Genomic DNA, 11,745 nt, shown 5'->3' on the forward strand with positions numbered 1-11,745 from the left:
ATACCTTAAGGTTCTATCTTTAAAAATTCTAAAAATGTAAGGATCCATAAGCACACATTTCATTAGCTGCCAGAATGATGATATTATTGTGTGTCGTGTAGATTCCAGAAAATGTCACACTTGTGAGAAAGTGAGATAAAATGCAAATAATGTCTTATTATTATAATGAAAATAGTTTTGACATAACAGATCATCTGTAAGAGGATTTCCTGAGAACCGCTGGATAGACTAACAGGCAAACACAGGGATCAGCCAGAAGTGTTTATTGACAGAGTTTGAGAATCCACTGTGGTCAGACTCAGCATAGCTTCACCTGCCTTTTGATGACTTTAGGTTTCAAGGAACTTTCCATGGAAGGTTTTTTAGCTGGTACTTGGGCTTCACACAGCACATTTTATTATTTGTGCCATAAATATAGACCCTTTCCTTCTTGAAACATTTCTGGTGGCATTTGCCATGAAGATTCTAGCATTTAAGGGTGCTACCTGAAAAGAAAGAAGAACAGAGACAGTGTCAGTCCTAAGAAGAGGTAGATTCTGGATTTGAAATGTCTGTAAAAGGATTAAAACAGATGTGATAGAGGGTGCTCAGTTTCCTTTGACTCTGACCCTGGTCCTCTCTTTTTTTCCCTTCTTCTCCCTTTTGAAAAATTGTGGTAAAATACAAATAACATAAAGTTTATCAGTTTAACTACTTTAAAGTGTACAGTCCAGGGGCATTAATTACACTCACAATGTTGTGCAATCATCATCACCGTCTAGTTCCAGAACTTTTTAATCATCCCAAACAGAAACCCTGCACCCGTTAAGCATTTTCATTTCTCCTCTACTCATCCCTGAGCAACCACCAATGTGCCCTCCTCGCTATAGACTCGCCAAATCTAGATATTTTATGCCAATGGAATCGTATAATGTGCAGCATTTTGCACCTTCTTTATACTTAGCATATTTTTTCAGCATTCATCTGTATTGTTTTATTAAATTAAAAGAATTTGAAGTATAGTTGATTTACAATATTGTGTTAGTTTCAGGTGTACAGCACAGTGCTATAATATATATTCTTAGGGCTTCCCTGGTGGCGCAGTGGTTGAGAGTCCGCCTGCCGATGCTGGGGACACGGGTTCGTGCTCTGGTCCGGGAAGATCCCACATGCTGCAGAGCGGCTGGGCCCATGAGCCATGGCTGCTGAGCCTGCGCATCCGGAGCCTCTCAACAGTGAGAGGTCCGCGTACCGTAAAAAAAAAAAAAAAAAAAAAAAAAAAAAATATATATATATATATATATATATATATATATATATATTCTTTTCCCTTATAGGTTATTACAAAATATTGAGTATAGTTCCCTGTACTATACAGTAGGTCCTTGTTGGTTATCTATTTTATATATAGTAGAGTATATATGTTATTTCCAACCTCCTAATTTATCTCTCCCCCACTCCCCTTTCCCCTTTGGTAACCATAAGTTTGTTTTGGAAGTCTGTGAGTCTGTTTCTGTTTTGTAAATAAGTTCATTTGTATCATATTTTAGATTCCATGTATAAGTGATATTATATGATATTTGTCTTTCACTATACAGCTTCACTTAGTATGATAATCTCCAGGTCAATCCATGTTGCTGCAAATGGAATTATTTCATTCTTTTTTATGGCTTAGTAGTATTTCATTGTGTATGTATGTATATATATATATATATATATATATATATATATATATATATATACACACACACACTATACATATATATACATTTGGCTAAAATTCCATCAATTTCTTCATATCCTTATTTTTGTTTTGTCTTTGCCAAAGCCTATCATCAAGAAGGTGGCTGTACTTATGTTTGTTCAAATTGTGGTAAAATACACATGACATAAAATTTATGTTAACTATCTTAAAGTGCACCATTCTGTGGTATTAAATATGTTCATACTGTTGTGCAACCATCACCACCATCCATTCCCATAACTCTTTTCATCTTGTAAAACTGAAACTCTATTCCCATTAAGCAATAACTCCCCATTCTCCCCTCCTCCTAGCCCCTGGCAACAACCATCCATATTGTTTTTGATACCTTTCCTGCCCCAGAATCTTGACTAACCGACAAACTCAAGACTTGCAAAAACAGCTCTCAAAAGAACTGCTCTGACAGTTTTGGGGATGGGATTGCACCAATGGCCTCAACCAAGAGGCACAAAAATCTGGAACAGTTTCTAATTACTCCAAACACAAGTTTTGCAGCAGTTAAAGATGAAATCTGCTACTTGACCCAAACAAGAACATGCACCCCTCTCTTCTCTTTATTCTATAAAAACTCCAAGCCTGCCCTGACTTGGGTCTTCAGCTGCTCCCTGATGTCCATCAGCTGAATAAAGTCTGTAACCTCTATTTGTGTCAGTGAAACTACTTTCTTTAGGCAGTTTGGTGCTGTGACTATTCTTTATTTCATTAATTTTTTGTTTATTATTTCCTTCTTTCTGTTGTAGGTTTAGACCAAATTTATTTTGTGATTAGGAACAAGTTTTCTTTGAGATTATTTTTTGACCAGTATGGGGGAGACTAGGGAAAATTCGTGTTTTAGAGAAAAACTTGGCTCAAATAGGGAAATTTTGCTCCCCAGGGGATGTTTGTCAGTGAAATGTCTGGAGATGTTTTTAGTTGTCACAACTGGTGTGGGGTGCTACTGGCAATTAGTGAGGCCAAAGATTCTGCTAAATATCTTACAATGCACAGGACAGCCACAGTAAAGAACTGTCTAGCCCAAAATGCCAACAGTGCCAACGTGTCAATAATTGCCAATAGTGTCAGAAGTCCCTGGTCTAGACAGATCACAGACTTCAGAGTTATCTGATTCTGATTGTGTGGGAGTTTTACATCTCTATGAGCTCTTGATTAATGATTGTAATGCAAAAATAATTATTTCCTATATATTCAAGAAAATTCTGTTCCACAGGGGTTCAATTGACTCCCTCCCTTCCCCTGCCCCATGGGGGAAAAAAGAACAAGTTTCTGTCTTGTAAATTCATTTCAAGAATCCCTTGCTCCATTAATACCTTTATGCTTTTAAAAATTTTTCTAAAAAATATTTTATTAGAGTATAGTTGAGTTACAATGTTGTGTTAGTTTCAGGTGTACAGTAAAGTGATTCAGTTATACCTATACATATATTCATTCTTTTTCAGATTATTTTCTCATATAGGTTATCATAGAATACTCAGTAGAGTTCCCTGTGCTATACAGTAGGTCCTTGTTGGTTATCTATCATACATAGTAGTGTGTGTATACCTTTATGCTTTAAATCAGTTACAAAATCTGCCTTGTTCTCTCATTATGAATTAAATAAAATCTTTAACATGTGTTCATTTTTATATCTGTATGAGAATCATTAGTTTACTTTAAAAAATTATCTTTTACAACTTCTCTGGAACCTTGAGCAAACTGCCATCACAAGCACCAGATCCTGAAAAAATAAACTGAGAGAAATCTGGGGTTTTACTTCAGTCAGATGGATTACGGAGACACTAAGATGGCTATGGGGTATTTCTCAACTGCTTGAAATGAAGCTTGATAAAAAATTTGACCCATCACAGTCTTTAAGTTTCTTTAAAACTTAAAAGCTATTCTAAGACAATATTGGTATGGAAGTTTTAATTTGATAGTGGGGATTGCTCCAGGAACTGTCCCACCTATTGAAACCCCCAAAGTCTGGATTTGAAAGCTGGCTCCACCACATGTAAACTGGGAGATCTTGAGCAAGTTACTTCCCTTCACAGAGCTTCATTTTTCTCTTTTGAAAACAAAAGACATAATAACACCTATTTTAGAGAGTTGTATGTAGTAAATAAGATAATATAAAATCCACTAGCATTAAAAATTTCAGAAGTGCAGTGACAGATATAATTAGGAATTAAAGAAAATTCTTTTCAGAAAAAAAGTCTAACCTGAAAGGGAAACAAAAGCAAATAATCTCAACGGATAATATTTTAAGAGAAATAGAAGAGAAAAAAGAGAAAAAATGTAAAAATTAAAAAAAAGAAATGGGATTTCTTCTTCAGGCTGAGATGGAGTGACAGGAGCCATATTGATTTTCCTGCTTTAAACAACAAGATAATTGGACAAAATGTATATGAAACAATGATTTTCAAACATGATCCCGGAGAGAAGGGAAACAAACTCTGCTTCATTTACATTTTATCTAAAACTCTGCTATTCTCCTTAATCCTATAGTAACCCTATTTGTTCCTTCATTTGGTGAGATGTTCCACAGTTCCTTTGGTGTGTATTTTCCTTTGCTTCAGTAAGTTAATAAGCTTAACTTTGTCAGACTGCAGATGTGTCCCTCGTGGTGTTTATAAGATGGACTTTATCACAAGGAAACATCAAAGACTAACAGGGATATTTAAAATAAGGTTTAGGCTTCCACTGGCTGAGTTTCAGTAAGAATAAAGACTGCAGTGGGGACTTCCCTGGGGGCGTAGAGGTTAAGAATCTGCCTGCCAGTGCAGGGGACACAATTCGATCCCTGGTCCAGGAAGACAAATAAGCCCGTGCGCCACAACTACTGAGCCTGCATGCCACAACTACTGAAGCCCACATACCTAGAGCCCGTGCTCCATAACAAGAGAAGCCACCGCAATGAGAAGTCCACGAACCACAACAGAGTGGCCCCCGCTCGCCGCAACTAGAAAAAGCCCGCGTGCAGCAACGAAGACCCAAAGCAGCCAAAAATAAAATAAAATAAATAAATTTATGAAAAAGAAGACTGCAATGAATGAAAAGTCATCAAATATATTTAAATCTATGAGTTTATGATGATATTAAAAACTTTTTTGTCACATTTGGTGGATGATAGGAAAAGAAATCATTATCTTGCAGATTCATATGTAAAGAAAAATCACCAAGCATTTATTGTCTTTCTTATATGAACTGTACTGCTGAGTAACCAAATAGTAGATGATGAGGAGTGTCTTTGTTATATTAGTATTCCAGCTAACTAGTGAAAATCACATAATAGAATATCACCATTTTGCAATAGGCAAAGAATTAATGCATCTCAGCTTTGAGCATTAATTTGTCACTAAAAGAGAGATAACAAACATATTATTTGCCTTCTGATGAAAAAGGCAAATACCATCCCCCATCGTTTTGCCAAAAAGCGTAGAACTTGAGCCTGATCAAACCTCTGGATCCAGTCACCAATTTGCAGGAAATACAGAGGTCCGAGGAACATGTTGAATTCACTTTGAATATGCAATTAGCAAAATCTGTACTGTGGGAAACTATGGGTCAAATGACCCAGCAGATAAATTATAGAGGCAAGAAAGGGATGAAGATATAACCAGTAAATTGAAAAACTAAAAATCTTAAGAAATGTTAGATTTTAAAAGTGGGCATGGCAGAAATAGGGTTTCTAGGGATGCAGCCCTAGCAATGAAACTATAAAGATGTGCAAATAGTTGATCGCTATAAAAGTCAGGATAGTACTTAATTTGGGGAGAGAGACAGTTGTGATGGGGCATAGGTGGAGGGTTTTTTTTTTTTTTTTTTTTTTTTTTTTTTTTGCGGTATGCGGGCCTCTCACTGTTGTGGCCTCTCCCGTTGCGGAGCACAGGCTCCTGACGCGCAGGCCCAGCGGCCATGGCTCACGGGCCCAGCCACTCCACGGCATGTGGGATCCTCCCAGACCGGGGCACGAACCCGCATCCCCTGCATCGGCAGGCGGACTCTCAACCACTGCGCCACCAGGGAGGCCCGGTGGAGGGGTTTTTGAGGTGACTGTCAATGTTCTGTTTATTGACCTGGATGGTGTTACAAGGGTGTGTGCTCTATAACAGTTCATTAAGCTGCACATTTGTTTTATGTGGTTTTCAGTATCTGTAATTGTGTTTTATTTTACAAAAAAGGTAAGAAAAAAATACCTACCATTTAACAATGAAATCTCAATTTTTTTTTAAAATTATTTATTTATGGCTGTGTTGGGTCTTCGTTTCTGTGCGAGGGCTTTCTCCAGTTATGGCAAGCGGGGGCCACTCTTCATCGCAGTGCGCAGGCCTCTCACTATCGCAGCCTCTCCCGTTGCGGAGCACAGGCTCCAGATGCGCAGGCTCAGCAGTTGTGGCTCACGGGCCCAGCCGCTCCGCGGCATGTGGTATCCTCCCAGACCAGGGCTCGAACATGTGTCCCCTGCATTGGCAGGCAGACTCTCAACCACTGCGCCACCAGGGAAGCCCCGAAATCTCAATTTTTAATTCAAGAGTGTCAAGATGAATTGTTGTTGAGAGTGAGAGGAAAGATGGTCTCATACATTTCGTTTCGGCCTCTCTGGAGGCTACTTAGCACATTTTCAGATTGTGCAGTCTTGACCAGCAATTTCCTTTCTAGATGTCTGCCCTAGGGAAATACATGTGTAGACTGAGAAGCCTATACACTGGAGATATAATTAGGAACAAGTTAGAGACAGATACCTGCCCTCAGAGAACTTCCAGTCTAGTTGGGGAAGGGAGATGAGGAACAACTATTCAAGAAATAGCTGCGCAGATATTTGATTGACTAGAGTTAGGCTGAAAATTATAAAGGAAGAACTCTGGGTGCTATGAGGAGGTATAATGGAAAGAGGTGTGACATATCACACCTAAATCTAACATCTGCTGGGCTCTTGGGCTTTATATATATGTCCCGAATTCCACAATGAACTAAAAATTTTGAAAATATTAAAGTTATACTTACTTCATCCCCCTTTAATCATGAGGCCCTTTGGTTGCTGAAAAGCAAAAATGGGCAGAGTTTCTGGGCTTCAGGGTAATAGTAAACAACAGTTAGGATGACAAAGTCATTGCTCAGCTTAAATGAGATGAGTTGCTTTAGTTTATAGCAAGATAATACTTTTAAGAACCGAAATTTATCTAGAAAGGTCAGGGATTTCCAAATTTCAAAGAGCTCCTTTATATATTAGCTGAGCCTGGTGGATTCAGGTAATACCACCTCACCATAAGCCACAGGAGGCAAAGGCTTGAGGGTCCGGCCAAAGAAACTTCCATTTAATATCCTTTACCATCACCACACCCAATAGGAAGTAGAGGGAAATACTCTCCCTAGGGGAAACTGGGGTGCTTAAATCCACTTCCTGCAGCAGCAGCAGGAGGAGGCCTTAGAGCTCCACCAGAGCCCACACCTTGCCTCTGCCAGCCAGGATGATGGTGGATCCACCAGCAAGCTAGAGACAGAGACCTTCCTCCCCTCCCCCACTAAGGCCCGCTGGTCGACCTGAACACCTAGGAAGTAGAGATAAGTAATGTGAGAAGGGCAGGGGCAAGAGAATCTCTTGCTACAAACACCCAGATTGGTCTGGAGAAACTGCCAGAGAAGAGGGCATTTACTTTTTGCCCTCAGACCGTAGCCCAGGAAAATTGCTAACAGCATCGCCACAGCACATTATGGTGCCACCTGGAGGGGGATTTAGAAATGGCTGAGGGAAGTGGCTGAGCTTCTCCCTCTCCTTTCCTGTGGCATAAAATAGATCCAGAAGGTCCCCAAGTTCCCTTGTGTCTCTAGTGAAGATAGGAAAACCAGTGATGAGCTGCGAGCCTGAGAGACCTGTCAGGAGTAGATCCCTATGCAGAAGGCAGTGGGAGGGGCTGTGTGTGAACAGCCGAAACCTAGGAATCAGATGGAAGATTTGGCTGAGATGAAGGGCTGAGTCAGTGGGGCTCTCGACAGGACCAAGAGGTTTCATCAGTCACGGGATCACACACAATGAGGGACATCGTCCTAGAAGTCAGTGAAGGTCCAGCGCTGAGCCCTACCTCCTCACGCTCCTGCCCCAGGATCTTTGCACTTCACGTTCCCTCCAGCTTGAATGTTCTTCTCCACAAATCCACATGGATCACCCCTTATTCTCCCTCAGGTCACAGTGACCCATTCCATGAGCACCCCTTTAAAACAGCAAATCCACATTCCCCTGGTATTTGCTATCCCCTTTCCCACCTAGTCTGCTCATTATACTCACCACCTGACATTTTGTATGTTTCAGTTACTTTTTTATTTTTATTTATTTATTTTTTTTTTGCGGTACACGGGCCTCTCACTGCTGTGGCCTCTCCCGTTGCGGAGCACAGGCTCCGGATGCGCAGGCTCAGCGACCATGGCTCACGGGCCCAGCCGGTCTGCGGCATGTGGGATCTTCCCGGACCGGGGCACGAACCCGCATCCCCCACATCGAGAGGCGGACTCTCAACCACTGCGCCACCAGGGAAGCCCATGTTTCAGTTATTTAAAAATTTTTTTCTGTTTCTCTCAGTAGAATGTAAACTCCGAGAGGCTGAAGACTTTGCTTACCTTGTTTTGTTCTGATATGTTCACTGTGCTACCTCCTGCACCTATCAGAGTGCCTAGAACATGAAATCCATTCAATCATGTTTACTGAATGAACCAATAAATTAAATCATGACATATCAAGTTACCTTCTCCTAAACCCAGGGGCTATCCTGGGAAGGGGCAGGGGAGCAGAAGGAGAAATGCTCAAAGACTGAATATTTATTCAAAAGAGACTGAATTAACTTGAAACGGTTTTAAACCAGGACAGATGAATATTTATTTAACTGCTGAGTTTAGGCACAGTCCCTAAGTGCCCTCCACCACCCCTCCCCCTAAACTGTCCCATCAGCTGGATGGAAGTTCCTGGGAAAATTTAGATGAGTTATATAAAATGAAGAAGTTACACTGGTTTTTGCATACCAAAATTTCAGTGTGTTCAATGTTGTTCCCTCAAACTGATATTACTATACGCACGCCTTTGTTGCAGCAGATTGAGAAATGAGGAAATTGCAATTCTGAGCCGCTGAGCTGCTTGCTGGAGGTCACAGAGTTAGAAAATGGTTGAGCAGTTTCTAACCTGGGTTCTAAGGCTTTCCTGTCTATCCCCAGCTGAGTGGTGTTTCAGGCATTTGCCACAGGCAGATACAAGGGCTGAGGTGAGGAAATACACACCTTCCGACCCTGTGGACAGGTGAGCTGAAAGCCTTGGCTGGGCAGAAATTTCTGCCAGGTGAGCAAGAAGGGCCAGGCAGGCATGCTAGAGTTGGTGGAATGGGCAATTCTGACCACGGCCCTCCTCTGCTTCAGCCTTCCCATGGCTCCCCCACCTGGCATTCAAGGCTCATCAAGACCCGGACCTTGAGTGCTTCCTCAGCCTTACCCCTTGCCACACCCTTACCCCACCCCTCCATTCTGTGCCAGCTCCCTGAAGGCACGGTGCTCTCTCCCACATCCGGACTTTTGCATTAGAGGATTTCTACCCAGGACACCCTTCCTACTTCCACCTCTTCTCCTTCCCCTTCTAATTTCTAACCACTTTTCAGGACTCAAGAGTATCCCTCCGGGAGGACTCTCTTGGCCCTCAGCCTGGGCTGGTCCCTCCCATGTGCACCCCAGGACCCTAGATCCCCTCTATCACAGCTCATGGCACTCTGGGCTGTAAATGCTATTTCATCCCCCTCGCCCGTGGGATTCCGTGACCAGGTCTCACTCTCCACACTCTCCACACCCTCCCGCTCCCCTGAAGAGGTCCAGGTTACCTGGAGTGAGCTGGGACAAGAGCAGCAGTGCGGCCAGAGTCAGCAAAAGGAGCTTCATGGCTGGAAGTGGCCAAGTGAAGCTGCAAGTCCAATGCGATGGCAAAGCTAACGGGGGAGAGCTCTGGCCTCTCTGGCTCCCGTTCCCTTGGTCCAAGCGGAACAGATGTCACCCGCACGTGCCCTCAGCCGCCCGTGGGTACAGCCCCCGCGCCCCCTGAGCCCCACAGAGTGCAGCCACACGCCCTGAAGTGGCACGCTTTCTTTTCTTCATGTAGGTCAAGCAACGAGGTCCGACCTCCAACCAAGGGACCACAAGGGGGCGCCACGCACACGGAGTCCGGAAGGTCCGGAAAAACTTCGCCGAGAAGATGGCACTGAACCGCGCTTGGAGGAATAAATACCAAAACGCCAGGCAGATGAGCCTAAATGGTGTTCCAGGCAAAGGAAAGTCTGTACAAAGGCTTCTGTTGGTGTTGAATATGAGAAATATGATGTAACTGGGGCTAAAACCGGCAGGAGAATGGTAGTAAGAGATGAAGCTCCCCTGACCAGCCTGGCTGTGCCGTCTCAGAAGTACTAGCAGCCACAACCCCCTGTCATCTGAGGGCTACCCATGGGGTCAGGCCTTCTGGGTGCCAGGCTGTGCCCCTTCCTCGAAGGTCCAAGAACCAGCTATTGGGGGGGTCCCTCCTCTGAACTCTTAGATTTTGAAAATCCGTTCTCTTCCCTCAATTCCTGCAGCCTGAGGGTGCTAGCTGCATTCTGTGGTTACTAATATCTGTTTCCTCAGGGTCCTCTTTTTGCTGCTTCTGCCTTCCGACAACAGTGTAACCAATTCCCTATATTAAATATCCTATGTGGCTTCCGTTTCCTGATTGGACCCTATTTGATACAGAGGTCAAGGGTATAAAAGGGCTTACAAGACAAAATAACATTGAAAACCATTTCTGTAAGGGCAGAAAACAGATTGAGGAGGTTGAAGACTGAAAGGTAAGTGAAAGAGACAAGTGTAAACAACTCTTTCTAAAAGCTTTACAATGAAGAGGAGACAGTAGCTAGGAAGGGACTCTGTGTCCAAGGCCTAGAAATCCATGTCTGTTGTTCACTTCCGTTAAGGAGGCTCATTTTTTCAAACATAATTAAGGCTCAGTCAGGGAAGCAGCAGAACTGCTATCAGCATTACAGAACAAGGACTTTATTATAAGGATGAGATTCTATTCAATTGTGGGAGGAGCTGGGAAAGTAAAGATCTTTCTGGGTGGTAGTGGGGTCACTGAAGGAGCTGGTGGAGAAGTCCGTGAAAGGTTGTTTGCTCTTCAAAACTACTGCCTGTTTGAGTTCATAGAGAAGTGTTTAGTGGAGGGTCTGGGCCCTGGTTGCTTGGTCAACAGGGCTGACAGTTGGGAAGGAGAGCAGACACGCAGCAGAGAACAGCAAGGATAGACTGAAACCCACAGACATCCCTCCCCACCTCTAACCAATGACAGCCTTCAGAGCTCAAGGATGCGGCTTCATGTCCACCACCCCAATCTCTTGCAAAAAAAAAAAAAGAAAAAAGAAAAAGAAAAGAGTTTGTGGCTTAACTCAATTCCATACAGGGAAAGGAATTGTAATTTCATCCTAGCTTGGGCTCTCTGAGTACCCGTCAGGCTGTGCTACAAAAACATCACCAAATGCATATGTTCAAACTCATTGAATTGTATACATTCAATATATGCAGTTTTTTGTCTACTCAACAAAGCTGTAAAAAAATTGCAAAATGCAATTTTCTATTCTGGTGGCTAGGGAATGGGGCAGAAATGTATCTGTTGGATTCTTTCCTCCCTGAGAGAAGAGACTCTACTGTCTAAAATGTCTGGATACGGGACTTTCCTGGTGGTCCAGTGGGTAAGACTCCGTGATCCCAGTGTAGGGGCCCCAGGTTTGATCCCTGGTCGGAGAACTAGATCCCACATGCTGCAGCTAAGAGTTGGCGTGCTGCAACCATGAGCCCGCATACCACAACTAAAAGATGCCACATGCCTCAACGAAGACCCGGTGCAGCCAAAGTAAATAAATAAATAAAATAAACATTTGAAAAAATGCCTGGATATACATAAGATTTTGGTGTGGAGGGTGGGGCAGGCAGAGCTGAAAATATACAGTCCTGACTCTGTGACTAACTTTCTGTGTCATCTT

General features: G+C 42.7%; 1 protein-coding gene across 1 annotated transcript; it reads right to left on the reverse strand.

Moving 5' to 3' along the window:
• Positions 1-336: 336 nt before the first annotated feature.
• DEFB123 (defensin beta 123) lies at positions 337-9,625 on the reverse strand (the record flags this gene model as incomplete). Its single annotated transcript, XM_082644500.1, is given in 3 exon segments — positions 337-465; positions 469-485; positions 9,568-9,625. Coding segments are annotated over 3 exon segments (204 nt in total).
• Positions 9,626-11,745: the final 2,120 nt, after the last annotated feature.

Source organism: Mesoplodon mirus, assembly GCF_964341445.2.
Source record: "Mesoplodon mirus genome assembly, chromosome: 15".
In the NCBI taxonomy this organism is placed as follows: Eukaryota; Metazoa; Chordata; class Mammalia; order Artiodactyla; family Ziphiidae; genus Mesoplodon; species Mesoplodon mirus.